The following is a 17,949-nucleotide window of genomic DNA, read 5'->3' as shown; positions in this document are numbered from 1 at the left end:
CGCTGACCGTCATTAATCATTTATTATTCGTGTGGTCGCATCAAGGGCTCAAGCATCAAGTCGCACGCGGCTTCCTTGGACTCGTCAAGACTCAAGACTCTTTTCCCGATTTCTCGGCGTCGTTACCGAGCAACGTGGTTTCTGTGTCGTGCTGAAATAACATCGAGTCCCTCGCAATGTCGACGGTAGCGAGTGCTTTAGCCATCGGAGGCGTCCGACAGTCGGGAGCGCCGGTGCGAACGCAAAATGGTATGAGCATCAATCCGCGGAGTTTGGTTATATCGCGTCCCGCGCGGCCTCGAGAACTCCGCGTATCATCCCTTGTTCGTGCCGTTCGTATCGATTGCCGTTTTTCTACCGAGAAATCCATGAAATCCATGAAACGGAATCGGTAGATATTAGAAGCGGTCTTCGACGCTTGAATATATTGTTACTCCCGTTTTACATTTAACACGAAATCACGTTTGGCAATCGAGGCCTGCAACCGGGAAATAGACGACTAGCCCTAACGTAAAATAAATTCCGCACATGTACTGTATCAAATAGCAGTTGGGTTTATTTTGCTTAAAAAAAAAAAAAAAAAAAATGTGCGATATAAAGTTCGATAAATAATATAAAAATAATGCTTTCTTAGGAGTACAAAGCAACTTGGTATATTGTGTAAGAAATTAACTCTCTCTTACAGTACAAATGTGAAAAACGGCACTTTATTCGTACAAATATGGGTCTCAACGTGTTCAACCACTTTTTCACATATTTAAAGTAATTTAAAAAAATCTAAAAGTTTATGAACGTACTTTCACAAGTTTCTGGAATAAATATCAGCACTTTATTCTGGAAAAAAATCAAGTGTATAATTGGGGACTCTTTGAAATTTCGAGAATTTTTCATTGATAGAAGTCAATCGGACAAGAAATACCCATGTTGGTACTACTAGGATTAATTATATGAACAATTAATAAATACTTTATGCCTATATTTTGATGATAATTTTTATTTAAAATGAAAATAGCTTATTAATATATAATCTTCGAATTGTACATAGTTAAAATTTAATATGTGAGTTGTACATATATGCAAATGTATGATATAAATATATTATTTATTTATATCTCTTCCAGTTATGGCTGCCTGTGCTATCGCTAATATAGTTAAAAGCTCCTTGGGTCCAGTTGGATTGGACAAAATGTTGGTCGATGACATTGGTGTATGTATTTAGCTCTTATAGCTTTTAATATAAACATAAGAATTTGGAACAAAACATTAATATTAATTACGACGTTTTCAGGATGTCACTATTACTAATGATGGTGCGACTATCTTACGCTTGTTAGAAGTTGAACACCCAGCTTCGCGAGTTCTAGTTGAATTAGCCCAGTTACAAGATGAGGAAGTTGGAGACGGTACTACTTCAGTGGTGAGTAATCCAATTATATTTGTACATTTAATAAAATTTTTAATTAAATATATATTTAATAAAATGCTATTTTATATTTTGAAGGTCATAATAGCGGCTGAGCTTTTGAAAAATGCAGATGAGCTTGTGAAACAAAAGATACATCCGACTTCAGTCATTAGTGGCTACAGACTCGCCTGCAAGTAAGTATTCAATGATTCACTTTATTAATCATTTTACCTTTAATATGAAATCAATTGAATTATTGATTAATGTTAATTAGCTAAAGCTAAATTATTAATGAATAAAAGTGTATTTCATATTTATCGAATCAAGAAAAAAAACGACATTTTAGTTGATACAATTACATGAAATCAATTTTAGAGAAGCATGCAAGTATATTCAGGAACACCTAACTGTCAGCGTGGACGAACTCGGAAGGGATTGCTTAGTTAATGTTGCAAAAACATCTATGTCAAGCAAAATTATTGGAGCGTATCCTTTTTGATGTTACTTACAATCTCATCGTTTGCAATTTGTTTTTCGATATTTGGTAGAAGCAATGTATGAAATATTTTTTATAACTAATAATTAGTGATGCCAATTTCTTTGGCAATATGGTGGTCGACGCTGCTAACGCGGTAAAAATCAATGACGGCAAGGGAGGATTTTTATATCCTATAAAAGCAGTCAATGTTTTGAAGGCACACGGAAAGAGCGTTCGAGAATCGGTTTTAGTTCAAGGATATGCGCTTAATTGCACCGTCGCTTCTCAAGCAATGCCGAAGAGGATAGCGAACGCGAAAATCGCGTGTCTAGACTTCTCGTTGCAGAAAGCGAAGATGAAGTTGGGCGTCGAAGTACTTATTACAGATCCCGAGAAACTCGAAGCTGTTCGTCAACGCGAAGCGGATATCACCAAGGAACGCATTCAGAAGATTCTTGCTGCTGGGACCAATGTCGTTCTTTTATCCGGCGGCATTGACGATTTATGCTTAAAGGTATAGTCGTAACACATTTCTAATTTCTAGTAATGGATTTCAGAGAAGTGAGCGCAATATTCCATTTTTTTATCTTTCCACAGTATTTTGTGGAAGCTAAGACCATAGTAGTGCGCAGATGCAAGAAAGCTGATCTGAAAAGAATCGCTAAAGCTACAGGAGCGCAATTTGTAACTTCGCTGACCAACATGGAAGGAGAGGAGAGCTTTGAGGCCAGTTTCTTGGGGGAGGCTGCCGAAGTAGTGCAAGAGATGATATGCGATGACGAACTTATTTTGATTAAAGGGTATATATTTTGCTATTAATAAGATGTCGGTAAAGCTCCATGAAAAGAAGAATAGTTCTTATGTCAGTTATACACGTTTGCCGTCTCACATATATCTGCTGAAATATATTTATAGAATTCTCGTATAACGTAATTAGTAGCGGTAGTAGTAATAGCGGGTGAGACTAATTAGTCTCCTAGTGTCACTTAGATTTAAAAAGTTCTATGACTTTTCCGCTTTCGAAGTTGAGTTGTCGATCCCTGGTCGGTATTCTGCCAGGTTTATGAGACCGCTCGTCATTCTTCCAGATTTTTAGGTTTAAAAAATGTAAAGCAGGATCTGTATCTTTCGCGAGGCAAGTGAGGTGACGATCGGGACTCGAACTTGGGACCTATCGATTATCAGTCGGTCGCTTTTATAATGAGCCACGCGTCATTATACATAACGCAATTAGTATTATGAACAATAGCAATAAAGGCACTATTATTTATCGATGATTTTTTTTTCAAATTTCAAGACCTAAGGCACGCACAGCGAGCTCTATCATTTTACGTGGACCAAACGATTATTACTGCGATGAAATGGAACGTTCCATACATGATGCGTTATGCGTTGTCAAGAGAGTCTTGGAAAGTAAAAACGTCGTTGCGGGAGGAGGTTGCGTAGAAGCCGCACTCTCAATATACTTGGAAAACTTTGCGACATCATTGGTATAATTAAATTTTGCATCTTTACTATCAATTTTTTTTTCCCTGGCATGAGATATTTACACGCTTCTATGTTACAGAGCTCCCGAGAACAACTGGCTATAGCGGAATTTGCTCGATCTTTATTAGTTATACCAAAAACATTAGCCGTAAACGCTGCACAAGACGCAACCGATCTTGTCGCCAAGCTCCGAGCCTATCATAATTCCAGTATAACAAAACCAGATCTTGTCGACTTGAAGTGGTAAGTTTCCATTGGCCTTTCTCATAGTTGGTCATATAAAATAATATGAATTATGTTTATTTTTTTACAGGGTGGGTCTTGATTTACTCATGGGAACTATAAGAGATAACAAAAAAGCAGGCGTGTTAGAACCAGCCATTTCAAAAGTTAAATCTTTGAAATTTGCTACTGAAGCAGCTATAACCATTCTTCGAATCGATGATATGATTAGATTAGATCCTGAGCACTCGAAGACCAAGTCTTATCAGGACGCTATGGACGCTGGTGAATTGGACGAGTAATGTCAAAATGCATTTATATATTATGTTGGATACATATTTACATATTATATTGAATACAATGCGTTTATACGAGAAAAATGTAAAAGATTTGTAAATGTTCCACTGCGCATACAAATATCATACGCGATAATAAAGATTTAATTACAACTTGCTGCTCGTATAATTGTCCGCGTGCGTAAAATGCTGCTAAAATAAAGCTGTTTTATAACATAATGTTATACTTATTTGATTGCATTAATACCACAGAATACGATATTTAACATCTGTATAAACAAGAATATGTAGGAGAAATATTTAATTTTGTGTTTATTACTAAAAACTAGGGATGTTCTTAAACTTACATTTCTTTGATTTATATGAATAAACTTTTATGTTTAAGGAAATTTTGTAGTTAACCCTTAAATGCCCCCTGGGTCATGTTCCAAAACTCACTCTAGTTAACTAAAATTCTATAGTGTACGTGACGTAAACTACAGACTTTAGTTACCCAGAGTGAGTTTTGGAACATGACCCTGGGGTCCAGCGGATCCCAGACCCTTTACAATGATATATTTTCAAATGTTCTTGCCAAAAATGGAGCTCATGCTCCCATTGATGCTAGTTGAGTGATTGACCTACCCGTTTGTACACTTAGCAGTAGGTACTCAGTTTATTTAATTTTTTATACTATGTTGAAATTGAAATTTTAACAATATAAGCATTTTATTTTCTTTTCTAAGCCTTGAACAACATTGAAAAAAATTTTCATAACTAAAGATCAAAAAATCAATGAGTAAGGAGACATTTTTCATGCTGGGGTCTTTTAGACCCCTCATTTACGAAATTCTTGAGAGGTGTGGCATTTAAGGGTTAATATAATCACGGTATTTACAGTATATCCAAAATGTATTTCATATTGTTTATGCTAATTATACCAGTTTTATCCAAAAGTCTATGTAATTATTTAACAATGAATATGACTTAAATAATATGACATTACGCACGCATGTTATAAATTTTACTTCGGACAAAAATAATAAAAAATTAAATTACTGAATATTATATATAATAATATACTATTATATAAATAATTAATATTAAATATGTGTGTGTATGTTTATGTTACTCGTCATAAAATTGTGTTTAACATACAAATCCCACATGCATGCAGTAATAATAAAGAATGAATATTTTGTCGTAAAATATTAAAATAAGTTTTAAGTTCAGATGATATTTTCCTATTACATCACGCATGTGAAAAATAACTTAATTATAAAGAAACTCTTCTACTAACTAAATAAATTATTATCTAATATATATCTAGTGTAACAGTTCATTAATGGAAAATAATGGAGAATAACAGTTTTAAGTATTATATGATATGTATGCTCACAGTAGGTTCAATATCGTTTATAAATAATATACATAAACGATATTTATTTTCTCAGTAAACCTGGTTCGTTAAATAGATGTTATTTACAATATATTTGTTACATGGCAGTTAACTGATTTTAAACTTAATGACACATTACTAAATTATTTCTTACGATTATATTTTTACGATTTGTTACCTTGACGTTATAAATGTATTTATTTACAGTGTATACTTATAACTTTATTGCAAAATTTGAATGACGAACATTTAATCTGTTAAAATATATTGTAATTTTTTTATACATCATGAGACAGACATACAAATACAACAATAAATCATTAAACATACGATTTTCTTTGATAAATATAGTATACTAAAGAAAATATTCTTTCCAAAGCAGCACCATAATCAAATTTTGTTAACTTACTTATTAAAATTTGGTAATTATTTTTTATTAACTTTTTAAGTAGATATTTTCAAAGAAAAAAAGTGATAATTATGATTTTCGCAATATTAATATGATCTCAATTGATAAAAGTAAAGCATTATAACAAAAAGTTTACACAAATTCCGTAATTAATGTTTAGTTTCTTGTATCTCTTTTATTATTTTCATACATATAGGAATCGAAAATATATTCTTTCTGACAATAATACATAAAATTATTATTCACAAACAATTAAATTAACTCTTCCATTAATAACTGTTTACAGTACAACTAAATATGTATATAAGTACTATAAATTCCCGAATTTTTTAGTTTCTGAATTTTATAAATTGAAAATATAGAAACCTTTAACTGCATTAATATTTTATTACAAAATATTTTCAAATGAAAATGAATAATTATATCAAAATTGATTAATGTCAAGAGTGTACCTGTAGTTTTGGACCTTTTTGCAATATATAGACTTAAAAAGTCATTGATGATACATATGTCATAAAATATTTTTCAACTATTGCTATGTTTATATACAAACCCTGTTCGGATTGATGAATAATGCAAGACAAAATCCATTTTGGAAAATAAGGAGTACAAGTTAGGAGTAAATATTTAACAAGATTAATAAGAATTTATTTAAGTAAAGAGTAATCAATATTTTATATATATACGTATGAAAAAAGAAACGCAATGCGATTAAAATAATTACACAATAATATCATTATGCATCTTTCCAAGACAGGGAATAAAAAAAATCAGATATTTCATTTCTCACAAATCATTCAGTGTTGAAAATCAATAAATCATCTTAATTTAGGATTTATAAAAAAATGTGAATGTTATTTTGATATTTGTGTAAAGATAGGTGTCAACTCTTTTCTTGATACGCGCAGTTTTGTAACTGAGAACATAAACCTTTACAAAGCAGGATTTTCGAATTTTGGTCCTTTTGTCACTATAATCTCAGCATATGAATATTCTTGATTGAGTTCTAATACTTGGAACTTTTTCAGGACTAACAGTGTATAAAATTTCTGTGCAACCTGCAAACACAGAGTATTTTTTAATCAATATAAAAATTTCGTATAGACGAACATATTGGATATTGGATAATGGATCGTTTAACACACACAAAGTACCAACCTGTTTGCGATTATTTTTGAATGCCATCTCCGATAGTGTTAATTTATCTTTGGTATCTAGTTTGCTCTTAATAACATGATACATATGCGCTGCTCTTTTGTTAAGAACACGTTCTTCAAACTGCTCATAAGTTTCATCCATTTGTTGTTCCTCTTGCTGAAAAATGCAACATATTATAAGCAATTAATGTTATAGATTTTTTTAAATTTTCCATCAAAACTTGTGATAAATAAATAAATATAGAATAGAAAACTATATTGTTTATAGAAATATAACCAAAATATAAGTTTATGAATAATATTAAGTATAGTATTACAGGTCCCACGGATGGCGGAAACTCGTAATCCTCATGGTTCCATGGTGTAGCGGGTCCTCTTTCGGAAATTGCACCAGGCGTATGTGCTGGGGGATGCTGTTCGTCATAGCCCATGTACGAAACCTGCGGTTGCGCCTAACGAAATTATGCAGCATTGATAATAATTTCTATATAAAATGTGTTTTCTAGATGTAATGTGTAAGGAAGCAATAGTTACAACGCAATAATACAATCAAAAAGACTTAGGGAAATATAAATAAATTCTATATTTTTCATGCATCTGTCACAAAGTTTTTTTTAACTCACTTGATCGTAACCCATATTTTCCATCTGCGGCATATCGGATGTTTGTACGGTGGTGGCCGCGTTTTCCTGTGCCGACGTTGATGGTACTTGGGGCTCTTCGTGTGCGCTGACCTCACCTGGCGCGACTTGTGGCATTTCCGAGCCGAGCAAAGGCGTTTCGGTAATTGGTGGTAAAACCTCCGATGGTTCCCCAGAAGGCACAATGCTGCTTATATCGGAAACCGATGGTTCTGCTGGTAAAGATACTTCGGGTGGTATAGCTGATTCTGAAGATAGATTCTGTTGTGCAATTATGTTTGGAATGTCTGCTTCATTCGATTGACTGATGTCTGGAGTTGGTTGGGCTGGTTGAGGAGGTTGCCTTATCTAAACAGAACGATATTTACATTGATATTAATTATAATACGCCATTAAAATTGACTGATTTTTTATTTTCTTTAAAGAAGAAAGATTTTTCTTTTATTGTTATTTTTATGACTGACCTCATCATCCAGTGGTGCTTTCCGTTTTCGTCCTGTACGCTTATTGAGAATACTTTGTTCGAAAGACACTTCTGCTTCTGGAGCATCTCTCATTTGTTCCAAAGACATCCCATCTTCTTCATTTCCAAGTCGCCCGAAATCTTCATGATCGTAAGACTTGCTCGTCAAATGCCTTTGATAATTCTGTTTCAGTAACAAAGATAAAATAATTACATAAGTTTTCGAAGTTTGTTATTCAAACAATCGTGTAATATGAAATATTATTACTTTAAATAGAACACGAGCCGGAATAGGCCTTCCTGGCAGAGCAAAGAGCTTCTCTACGCCGCCCGTTTCCTTCCAGTGCATTAGTCTTTTTGTAGGTGGTGCCAAGTCCAACGTTGTGATAATATCGCTAGTATCAGATAGCTGTGCCTTCATTTCCTCGCCAGAAATATTTTTTACTTCATCGACAATGAGTTTACGCTTGCGCTTAGCTTTTGTGAATCCTAGGAAAACCGATAACTTTTTGTTAATTATAAATTAATTACAACATACGTACATCAATGTTAGAATAAAAAAATTTACCCTTCAAAGCGGATGCGTCAATTGGAGCTAGCGCGAAGCTTTCTTCCTCATCATGTAATAATGTGGTTTGATCTTGTAAAGGTGCTGGTTCTTCTATATTGTCAATGGCATGTTCTTCTGGTATAACTGGCGGAGCTGGTGTGAAACGTCGACTAGCAACGCTTATTCTTCCTTCAATTTCCTCTCCAGCTGCAGCTGGCGTAGCTGGTCTCGAGCCGTCAGAGCTATACATAACGTATTCAATTCGTTAGTATATTGACATTTCATATATAGTAAAATACGCAAAGAACGAGATCAACAATAAATCAAGAAAGGAAAATTAGGCAATAAAAATCAAAGTGTAATTGACCGATCTATCTGATAAACACTTGTTGACAAACGTACCGAATAGACCGATTACACAAATATTTCTTTGTGTCCTATCAACCATGCTTTGGCTATTATTACTTAATTATTCTTTTTTAATTGCATATTTTAGAATCTTATAATTTTTTGAAAATTATGAATACCTCATGCCTCCCATCGGAGAAGTTGGACCACCAAAATGATCACCCATATCTTCGTCAGAGTCATCGTGCACGGAAGCAGCAGCTCCAGGAGCCGCGCCTGCTTCCGGTTGCTCATTTATCGAACTGACCTCAGGAACGGGTACTTCACCCATTGGAGCCTCATCAAATAAACCACCTTCAAAGAGACCTCCCGCTAAAACACGTAATAATTATAAACAATTATCGGATCGAGTTGCAAGAAGAATACTAATTATTTTTATCGTACATATGATATCCTGGCCGAGATGACCACCAAAACCATCATCTCTGATGGGTGTATCGATGTCCATGGGTTGCGCTGTAGCGGATGTTCCTGCAACTGGCTCTTTCTCTTTTTGTTCTAATGCTGTTTCTATTCCTGGGCCATCGCTGAACAACATGTGACTCTAAAATCAAATCAGGATAATTAATATCTTAAATTGCTCATTATTTAAAAAAAAAAGTAATAAAAATTGCGTTTTGTTGCTTATTTAACAAAAATGACAGCTTTAGAAAATGTTTACAAGTATTTGTTCACATTATATACACGGTAATAAACAAAACTGAAAACACATTCTATAAACGTTTTTACAAAAACTTTTATATATTTTTTAAAATATTAAGATTATATTTAGACTGTTTTGCTGTTCTGCACATGTAATATTACTTTAAAATGTATAATTACTTTTGAGAAACCTTATAAAGCACATTCAATTTTACTCATGGCTATATAATAATCAGAAGTGTTTAATAAATAAAAATAAGAACACAAAGTAAAATAAATACCTGATCTAACGAAGGTTCCATGCCACTGCCATGTCGTAGCAACTCTGGTGGTTCAGCGTCAAAACTCATATCACCAAAGCCCTGATCGTGCGTAACCAAAGACAAACTACCATAATCTTCCCTCATTGTTATTTCTTCTGCTCTAGATTGATTCAAACTAAACTGTGCTTCAATGTCAACGTCTCTGAAAAGAAAAATTTATTTATTAAATATTTAAAAATACTATATATATATACAGTTCTTGGACAAAAGCTTAATGGCACATTATCTTACTTAAGTTCAGGCATAGCAGTGTCGAAATCGTGAAACACTTCTGGCAAAGTGATGGCCGTCACAGCTGCCTCTCTGTGTTCCTCAGGCAGATCTACCATTCCAGGCCTGAAGGCCATTTTGATCTTCACGAAGGCTTCATTGCAATCGGCCAGTAAGTATTTGGCTTTCCTTGAATAGATTCGTACTACTCCCAGTAATAAGTGGCCAGATGTTCGCAAAGCCATCTTAACCTGTTATAAATATCGTATGTAAGATTTAACGATACATCAAGACATCGTAGGCCTGTTCGTTTTTGCTGCACTTCTCAGCTAGTGCAATAAGTAGAATGAAAGAAAATATATTCGTATCATTCTAATTTATTGCACTAGTTCAGAAGTGCAGCAAAAATAAACAGGCCTCTTGTGAGACTTTACTGATCACCAAGACGTTTACCTTCGGTTGTAATATACCATCCACCGATTTTTCTATGTTTGTCTCAAATACGTGTGCCTTTGTTAATTTCTTGTCCCAATGAGCGGCCAGCCATATACGGGCCAAGGGCCCTTTCTTGGCCAACACAAAATGTGCGTAAAACATGGTTCTTGAATTTTCCTAGCACTCTGATCTGTAAAGAGATGAAATAAGTGAATTAATTACATCAGAAATTTAAGTTCAAAAGCAAAAGAAGCGTAGTTAGAAAAAAGGAAACGTTTAGTAAACGCCATCCTGCCTAAACCTGACACATCAATGAAACATTCCTTTTCTGGCAATAAAACGTTACATTTGGTCTGAGATAATGTGAAACAAATTTGTGAAACATTAGATTCTCGATCAACGTTGAATGTGTCAATCGGCACGCGGTCTAACCCATTGAACGCATCTGAAAAAGTGAAAAATCCACAGCGGACGTCGTTCGATTTGTGAAAAATATAAACACACGCACATCAATGCACAAGATGGCGTTTCCGTCTACAGTTTTGGCGGTTACGGAGTAACGTGAAACTCCGATACCAGTTCTTCGTTACGATACGCACAAAGACTCACCGAAATACCGTCCCGTCGTTAGGCCGCGCAGAGCCGCGACATATTTCGCACGGAAGAAAACCACAGTCGCGAGAGTCTCTCACAGATGATCGGTGCATACGGTATGCTCTCCGATGCTCTCGTCCCGACAGACGATGACTACTAATGGCGTACTACCCGAAACCCGAAACCCGAAACTCACCATTGCTCGCAGTGCTCATTACGATTGCGGCGATTGCGCGCGACCACTCGCACCAACATGGCAACGGCAACCGCCGTTCCGAAACCTGTCCTCGCGTGACCTAAGTATCTCAGCTCATGCGCGTCATGGGAGTGTCTAGTCTAGTGTCCCGTTTTATCACGTGTGAAGAAGAAGAAAATTTCATGGTCTGCTGAACGCGCCCATATAGCTTATTTTTTTTTCTTTTAGGCCCAGTTCAAAAGTGGCCAGTTAGCTTAACTAGTAGTTAACTCTCACTCTCTGTCTCTTTTTAACTCAAAGGTTATTAGATGGAGACGGGGAGTGAGAGTTAACTATTAGTTAAGCTAGAGTTCTATTATATAGAACTCATACTACGTTTACGCGAGCGTTACTTCTGTAGTAACTTACGATAATTTACCCGTTTACGCGGAGTAAATTATCGTAAGTTACTACAAAATCCCGTTTACGCGAACGAATTATCGTAAATTACTACAGAAGTAAAGCTCGCGTACGTATTTATAATAGCCGTAACCGTTGATATTTAAGCCGTAATCTTTAAAAAATTGACTAATCACAGTCGAATGTGAGAAGAATAATCGACTGTGATTGGTCTATTTCTTAAAGATTACGGCTTAAATCAACGGTTACGGCTATTATAAACCAACCCTTAAGGAGGCTCTTACCTCGATCATAATATGACAGATCTTTATGAAATTAATATATGTTGTAAAGTGAACCACAACGGACCGATGCCCAAAACTTGAGCATAGGTTGACGATAAAAACTGTAAAAATATCAGTATTGAAATTCGCATTTTTAACACAGGGCATATGATAAACACTAAAATTTTTACCGGAAGTGATGTATTTTCTTGGCAAGTTTGCGAGCCAGGTAAACAAAAAACTAAGGAATTGTAGTTAAAATAATAATCTTTCTAATGATAAGAAAAAAACTTGGTGTTGACGATTAGTTATAAAAGATATTGTAGTTTTAATATGACGTACGACAGGTTAGGACGAATGATCTTCCGAGTGTCAAAATCGCGCGAAGTTTCAAATGTTGTATTACACGTAAATAAGTAAAATGCGTTTTTTAAACATCTTTTATTCATTTTATTAATTAAGTAAACAAGTAAATATTATATATATATATATATTTATTTATTTATAAATATATATAGTTATATACATAAACACATCAACTATACTTATCATAATTTCTTAGAAAAATATTATTTTTCACAGCTTTCTTGCAGAGTAAATATATCACATATTTTGTCAATTACTCTCTTATTATTGGTAATTCTTGGTTTTCCAAGAATGCAATGTTGCAGCTAAGGCACCACAGTTGTTGTCCAAATACTTTTAAATTCACTATCCGTCGAGACCCTAATGAATCCTCTGCATGCAAACATTCCGGAGAATTGTTTTGTACCTATATAAACAATAAGTTTCAATTATTTGCCAATCAAACCTTGAAAATCAAAAAGTAAACAATGTTAATTATTCTTTCTAACCTCACTTGCACATGTCTTTTCTCTGCGCTGTATGGTAGCGGCATAATTATTCTCTCGCGCATTGACAACCTTTATTTTCGCGAATTTTCCTTTCATTTTCCCTCTCAGCATTCTCACGTTATATCTTTCTTTTGGCTCCATCTCTTCATCGCATCATTCGCTACAACGCTACACGGCTACACCTCACTTAGCTGCAGACTGCTACAGACGACGTTGTGACACGCGCATGTTCTGCTCTTTAGCACTGACGTAGTCAACTGACTTATTGTATAAATTTTAATATTTACACTAATAGAACATATAACTTACTCTTACACTATGTAAAAATCATTATTTATTTTTTTATTTAATTTTCCGATAATTTTATAACCAATTATTAATGATAATTTTTCGGTTGCTACATTGATTAGAGCAGCCGGGTAAGAGCCTCCTTAACTGGCCATTGTTGAACTGGGCCTTAGCGAAAAACTCGGATGTCTCTTCTTTAGTACGTTTTGGAACGCAAACGTGGCAGAGAGCTCCTGCAACTCAATTTTCTTGGTGAGTTTCGGAACGCAGCCGGAGCAGAAAGACGCGGAAAGGTTAAGATATACCTTTTCTTGTAAAATGTGATTGTTTTTCAATCGCATGTTACAATTGTTGTCCAAGCACGTTGTACAAACTCAAACCCCTGCGTTCTTTGACTGCAGGAGGTATATCACAGCTAAAATTAACAATAACCTTATGTCATGATTTGTCATGTATTCATTATTAGTATTCATCTTCATCAAGATAACGAATAGTCTGTTTTGCGGCAGGTCACTCGAGCCATGGGAAATTTTTACTCGGTGTTTACACGACCCATCCGCACGTTCAATATCGCAAATCGCGCGGAGAAAATCATTTCCCGAGAAAAGCCGATACCCGCGCCTCAATATGCAGCCGCGGATAAGCAAAGGAAGCTCACGGACGAAGGTAATTGAGTCGTCAGTATAATGTCTATTCCAAATTGTAATTACGTGACCATAATTAAAAAATGATGTCCGAGATATCCGCTTTATTCGTACTTTCAATTTTAGTCACGTAATCCTTTTTCTGTTCCTTTGTCAGTAAATCCACGCTTCCTGGAAGAGCATTACAAGAAAAACGTACAACTGGATCAACGACTGAAAGATGTTTTCGTTACATCAAAAGACCCGCAAGTATGACATTTTAAATTTGTCAATACTTTTAGATACTATATTTAATAGAATTTTTGAATACGAATACATTTGATTGATTTGATTATCGAAATTATCGAGATGTAAAGCTTTGGGATATTCAATCAATTACAATCAAAAGTTGTGCGATCCAAGCTTAGGTCTTTGAAAGCCTTATATTAGTTTCTGTATACATATATGTCTATATATATATATATATATATATATATATATATATATATATATATATAATTTTTCCAACATTTTTCTTTGGTGTATTGTATAGGAGATAAAAGAGCCGAAAGAAGAGACGAAAGAATCCAAGCCTTTACCTCGGAATAGATACATCGGGGAGAATAAATTTATGTATGAGCCTTACGAATCTACAGTGATATCCGAGGGAAAGTGCTCATTGAAACAGGCTCTCACATTTCTTTTGCAACATAAACAGGATCCAGTAACACATAGTAGTGAAAATATAGCTTCCGAATATAAAATAGATAAGAAAGTAGTAGGTATGTAGTTTCATCTGTTTCTTCAGTAAAATCAACTTGAGACTTAACAGATTTATATTTGCTTTACATCTTAACATTTATAGATTTACATGTTTGTATTGTTTTAGACGATATATTGAAATATTTTAAACTTTATGTAACTGTCGCTGTCGGGGCAAACAGTCCACAACCAATGACAGATCAAATTCAAGAAATAATCGACCAAAGCAGGATGGAGATCGAAAAGAGCAAAAAGATCAAAAAGAAGGAAGACATGAAAAAGGAGGAAGAGACGTGAAAAAGAATAAGTAATACAGACATGTATATAGAAAAATAATTTATTAAAGTTTGTTTCTATGTTTTTCCTGCCTAAATGTAATTATATGATACCCTATATCAACCTTTGGAAATAATGTACATTTTATGATAAAAAAAGTTTCACAATGCACGAATACTCGTCGAGTAACGTGATCGACAGGTTTCCCAGTTTAGTCGCTTATTCTCATGAAATCTGCAATTAAAATTGGCATTATTATTATTCTAGGCTCAACGAATAAATCCTATACGAAAGCATAAATTGTTCGAATATCTCTTACTTGCTACAACGTGATAAATGGCAACAATCGCAACTAAAACATGGAATTGTCTACTGGTAGACGGTATCGCTTGAGAATAGTCAGGAAAAAAGTGGCCACTTGAACCTGTTTCTGGAATGGACGTAGTCTTCACCATCATCCAGTAAAATGCTTTCATTTTTAAATTTTTTTTCAACTCTGCGCCGACTTCTTCTCGTATACGTTTATTGTAATTATTTAGCCAACGCCGCTATGTGATACAGATATATTAATATTGCAAGAACCTGTGATTTTCTGTAGTTATAATAATTAAATTCAACAGCTGTGGAGTAATGGATTTAAAACTTACGTGCAGCGGCGTTAACATATTGACATCGATAAGTTTCGGTTCGTAAGGGACTAGAGTGATGTCTCTGAATTTGAGAAATCTTCGTCCATTATGAGCCTGAAACAATTATCAGCTAACAATTAAAAGCTAGTAATTAAACTGCTAATATGAAATAGTAGCGCGGCTGTTAGTTATACGTATATAATCATAAAGTATATACAGATAATAATGTATCAAGATGTACCAATTTGTCAGCCGGAATTACTTCAAGGACATTCTCCAAACGAACTCCAAAATCATTTTCTTTGTAATACCCCGGTTCGTTTGAGAGAAAGAATCCTGGCTTTAACTTGACGGAGCATCCTGCGATTGAATCTTTGTATCCGAAATACGACAAGCTGATAGGCGCTGCAACGCGTATTGTTCCACTAGAATGGCTTTCATCAATTGTAATTCCATATTCTCGTGACGCAACTATTTTACAGGAAACTGCAGATTACGAACGTTCGTGAACTGAAGAGAAGTGACCGATTCCGTGACCAGTCCCGTGCATGTAATCGTAACCAGTGCTCCACAACGGTCTTCGCGCGACAGCGTCCAATTGATCTACCGTCAGATCACTGGGAAAAATCAAAGACGATAATTCGATCGAACCGATCAGCACTCTCGTGTAGGCTTTTCTCTGCTCGTCGGTCGGCACTCCAAAGTGAAGAGTTCTGGTCACGTCTGTGGTACCATCTGTCAAATAGTTTCATCATGCTTCTCAGGTCTCGGTTACTTGATTGGCGAAGAATTGGAGGAATCGGGGAAAAAAAGAGCAATCGAACGAAGTAAAAATAAAAAAGGGCGATTCAGGTCTTTTTATAAAATTAATTTTGAATTTAAAATCAGTTTTTTTGTTCTATCTAATTCGACTAGTTACTTTCTAAGAAAGCAGAGTGAAAAGATTCGAAGTTTTATACCCAAGTATTGTCCTCCAGAGTCGATCATTAATGTGGACGTGGTCCCGATTTTAATGTTCGTCAAGTTATTCGGCTCGTAATGCGGCATAGCGGCGTGCGGCCCGTATCCCGCGATCGTCGGGAAAGCGATACCCCTATTGCCACCCTGCTCATAACGAATTTCATTAATCACCCTCGCCACTTGCATCTCGTCCCATCCTTCGGAGTCGAATTTGTACTGCTCTTCCATGTAAGCCAGGAAATCACACATGGCGATCGCGTCCCGCAGATGAGAGCTTCTCATACCTGCCGCTTCGACTTTGTTTTTCTTTGCTCTTAAATCGATTATAGGCGAGGCCTTAGCCAGCCTCTTCTCCGGTGGAATCTGTAAAAAAAGATTCTTACGTGTTAGCTGTATTTATCCAGATATTTTCACTCGACTCGATTTCCTCTCCATTTTCTCAAAAATTTAATCCGTTGACATATAATTTCTTTTATTGATTTATACAATATCGAATTAGACAATAAATTAAGGCTAATTATAGTCTTTACAATCATCGTTTGTAAGAGAAAGTGGTTTTTTATATTCGGAAGGTTTTGGACTAAAAATAATATTAATCTAGACAGCTGAAGCTCGATAACAAACTTGAGGTAGGGTATGCTGAAGAATCGCTTATTCGAAGGAAGATCATGTATTATACGTATTCTTAAGTTCCAAATATCCGCAAAACTGTTATCTCCGCGGTCACACTTACGGAATTGTATATTTCTTTGGACGCACCCGGCGAGTAGCCGCACGGCGACGGGAGCCAAACTGTATTCCAAACTTGCGACATGGTCTTCAAATCGTACCAAATGTCTGTGTAATTGTGCCATCTGCAACGATAAAAAGCCGGTCATTATATGCAAGTCTGCTTGGTCTTGTTAGTCGTTATATCAATTCTTATACAATTTAGAACTCAGAAATATCTGGAGTTTGTATAACTGTTTGAAACTAAGCTCTTTTACTTTCTTTAAAATTCAAAGTGAAACCGAATCCTGCGAGTTTTATTTCTGTAATAGAAGTCCCGCTTGGTCTATATCGTGTCCCATCTCTTTATCTTAATTTGCCAGGAGTTCCTCTCTCGACGCCGTATAATTTCCGGGCCTCGACTCATCACTCACTTGACGCAGTTCGCGTGGGAGCAGGAGTCGATTTTCAAATGTATGTCGACGGACCGCAGGATCTTGTGACGTGGCGCGTAAAGATGCAGGTCACCGTGGGTGACGATCGCGTATGCCCGGAGGACGGGCGTGTGTGGCAGATCGTAGCCGCGGACGTTGAAGAGCCACGCTATCTCGTCCAGGGCGGTGACGACGAGCGCGTCGGCCGACGTGAGCTCCATTTCCAGCCGGATACTCCGGACCTTCTCCTGCCACGGTTTGCCGGAGTACTCGTCCGCCAGCGGGTACGCCGCGTGCGGATTGTACTCAGGCCGGCCCACCTGCCAGATCAAGTCCACCAGGTCGTTACGGACCCCGACCAATCTTACGGGCGAATTCGCTGAACACGAATAGGATTGTTAGTCGAAGGTGAAAGAAGGTCGGATTCGGCTTCCTCGGCCGCTCCTCGGCCTCGCACA

The 17,949-nt window shown here is 35.9% G+C and overlaps 4 protein-coding genes and 1 long non-coding RNA gene across 11 annotated transcripts in view; 2 read left to right on the top strand and 3 right to left on the bottom strand.

The window, feature by feature from the left end:
• The first annotated feature begins 26 nt into the window (after positions 1-26).
• Positions 27-4,045, top strand: Cct1 (chaperonin containing TCP1 subunit 1). The gene is made up of 10 exons (XM_077402602.1): positions 27-249; positions 1,122-1,207; positions 1,289-1,417; positions 1,502-1,599; positions 1,781-1,891; positions 1,992-2,397; positions 2,481-2,683; positions 3,181-3,373; positions 3,451-3,614; positions 3,685-4,045. Exons 1-10 carry the CDS (start codon positions 177-179, stop codon positions 3,893-3,895), a joined length of 1,674 nt encoding a protein of 557 aa, XP_077258728.1. The 5' UTR covers positions 27-176; the 3' UTR covers positions 3,896-4,045.
• A 347-nt stretch (positions 4,046-4,392) lies between these two features.
• Positions 4,393-11,338, bottom strand: Vtd (RAD21 cohesin complex component verthandi). Of its 2 annotated transcripts, none has more exons than XM_077402600.1 (13): positions 11,105-11,338; positions 10,524-10,695; positions 10,092-10,321; positions 9,819-10,002; positions 9,280-9,439; positions 9,015-9,207; positions 8,506-8,729; positions 8,206-8,426; positions 7,939-8,121; positions 7,457-7,822; positions 7,151-7,285; positions 6,835-6,990; positions 4,393-6,734 (listed from the first exon to the last, which is right to left on the bottom strand). In XM_077402600.1, exons 2-13 carry the CDS (start codon positions 10,665-10,667, stop codon positions 6,609-6,611), a joined length of 2,322 nt encoding a protein of 773 aa, XP_077258726.1. In that variant the 5' UTR covers positions 10,668-10,695; positions 11,105-11,338; the 3' UTR covers positions 4,393-6,608. The 2 variants fall into 2 exon arrangements, with proteins under 2 accessions (XP_077258726.1, XP_077258725.1); XM_077402599.1 differs by having other exon boundaries at positions 11,115-11,337.
• Positions 11,339-12,438: 1,100 nt separating this feature from the next.
• On the bottom strand, positions 12,439-13,252 carry LOC143895478 (uncharacterized). Its single transcript, XR_013256330.1, has 2 exons — positions 12,812-13,252; positions 12,439-12,729 (listed from the first exon to the last, which is right to left on the bottom strand). It is a non-coding gene; the product is annotated as an uncharacterized LOC143895478 (long non-coding RNA).
• A 10-nt stretch (positions 13,253-13,262) lies between these two features.
• Positions 13,263-15,341, top strand: LOC143895465 (NADH dehydrogenase [ubiquinone] 1 alpha subcomplex assembly factor 4). Of its 3 annotated transcripts, none has more exons than XM_077402576.1 (6): positions 13,263-13,392; positions 13,609-13,765; positions 13,901-13,992; positions 14,276-14,504; positions 14,612-14,791; positions 15,028-15,341. In XM_077402576.1, the coding sequence occupies exons 2-5, from the start codon at positions 13,621-13,623 to the stop codon at positions 14,779-14,781; spliced, it is 636 nt and encodes a 211-aa protein (XP_077258702.1). In that variant the 5' UTR covers positions 13,263-13,392; positions 13,609-13,620; the 3' UTR covers positions 14,782-14,791; positions 15,028-15,341. The 3 variants fall into 3 exon arrangements, with proteins under 3 accessions (XP_077258702.1, XP_077258703.1, XP_077258700.1); XM_077402577.1 differs by having other exon boundaries at positions 13,329-13,351; XM_077402574.1 differs by having other exon boundaries at positions 13,358-13,503.
• LOC143895439 (xaa-Pro aminopeptidase 1) overlaps positions 14,808-17,949 on the bottom strand; it is a 32,756-nt gene continuing 29,614 nt past the window's right edge. For 2 of the 4 annotated variants that reach the window (XM_077402523.1, XM_077402525.1), the window contains 7 exons: positions 17,492-17,870; positions 17,083-17,203; positions 16,349-16,712; positions 15,891-16,124; positions 15,631-15,794; positions 15,408-15,503; positions 15,029-15,308 (listed from right to left, as the gene is read on the bottom strand). In XM_077402523.1, coding sequence (XP_077258649.1) covers positions 15,030-15,308; positions 15,408-15,503; positions 15,631-15,794; positions 15,891-16,124; positions 16,349-16,712; positions 17,083-17,203; positions 17,492-17,870 — 1,637 coding nt within the window. In that variant the 3' untranslated portion in view covers position 15,029. Of the gene's footprint in view, positions 14,995-15,028; positions 15,309-15,407; positions 15,504-15,630; positions 15,815-15,890; positions 16,125-16,348; positions 16,713-17,082; positions 17,204-17,491; positions 17,871-17,949 lie in introns of those variants that run through there. The other 2 variants (XM_077402524.1, XR_013256328.1) reach the window with 2 other exon arrangements.

This window comes from Temnothorax americanus, unplaced genomic scaffold (genome assembly GCF_048541705.1).
Source record: "Temnothorax americanus isolate GAGA-0224 unplaced genomic scaffold, ASM4854170v1 Scaffold16, whole genome shotgun sequence".
NCBI classification, from domain to species: domain Eukaryota; kingdom Metazoa; phylum Arthropoda; class Insecta; order Hymenoptera; family Formicidae; genus Temnothorax; species Temnothorax americanus.
The sequence above is the reverse complement of the archived record's forward strand: the minus strand, read 5'-3'. Positions and strand labels throughout refer to the sequence as shown.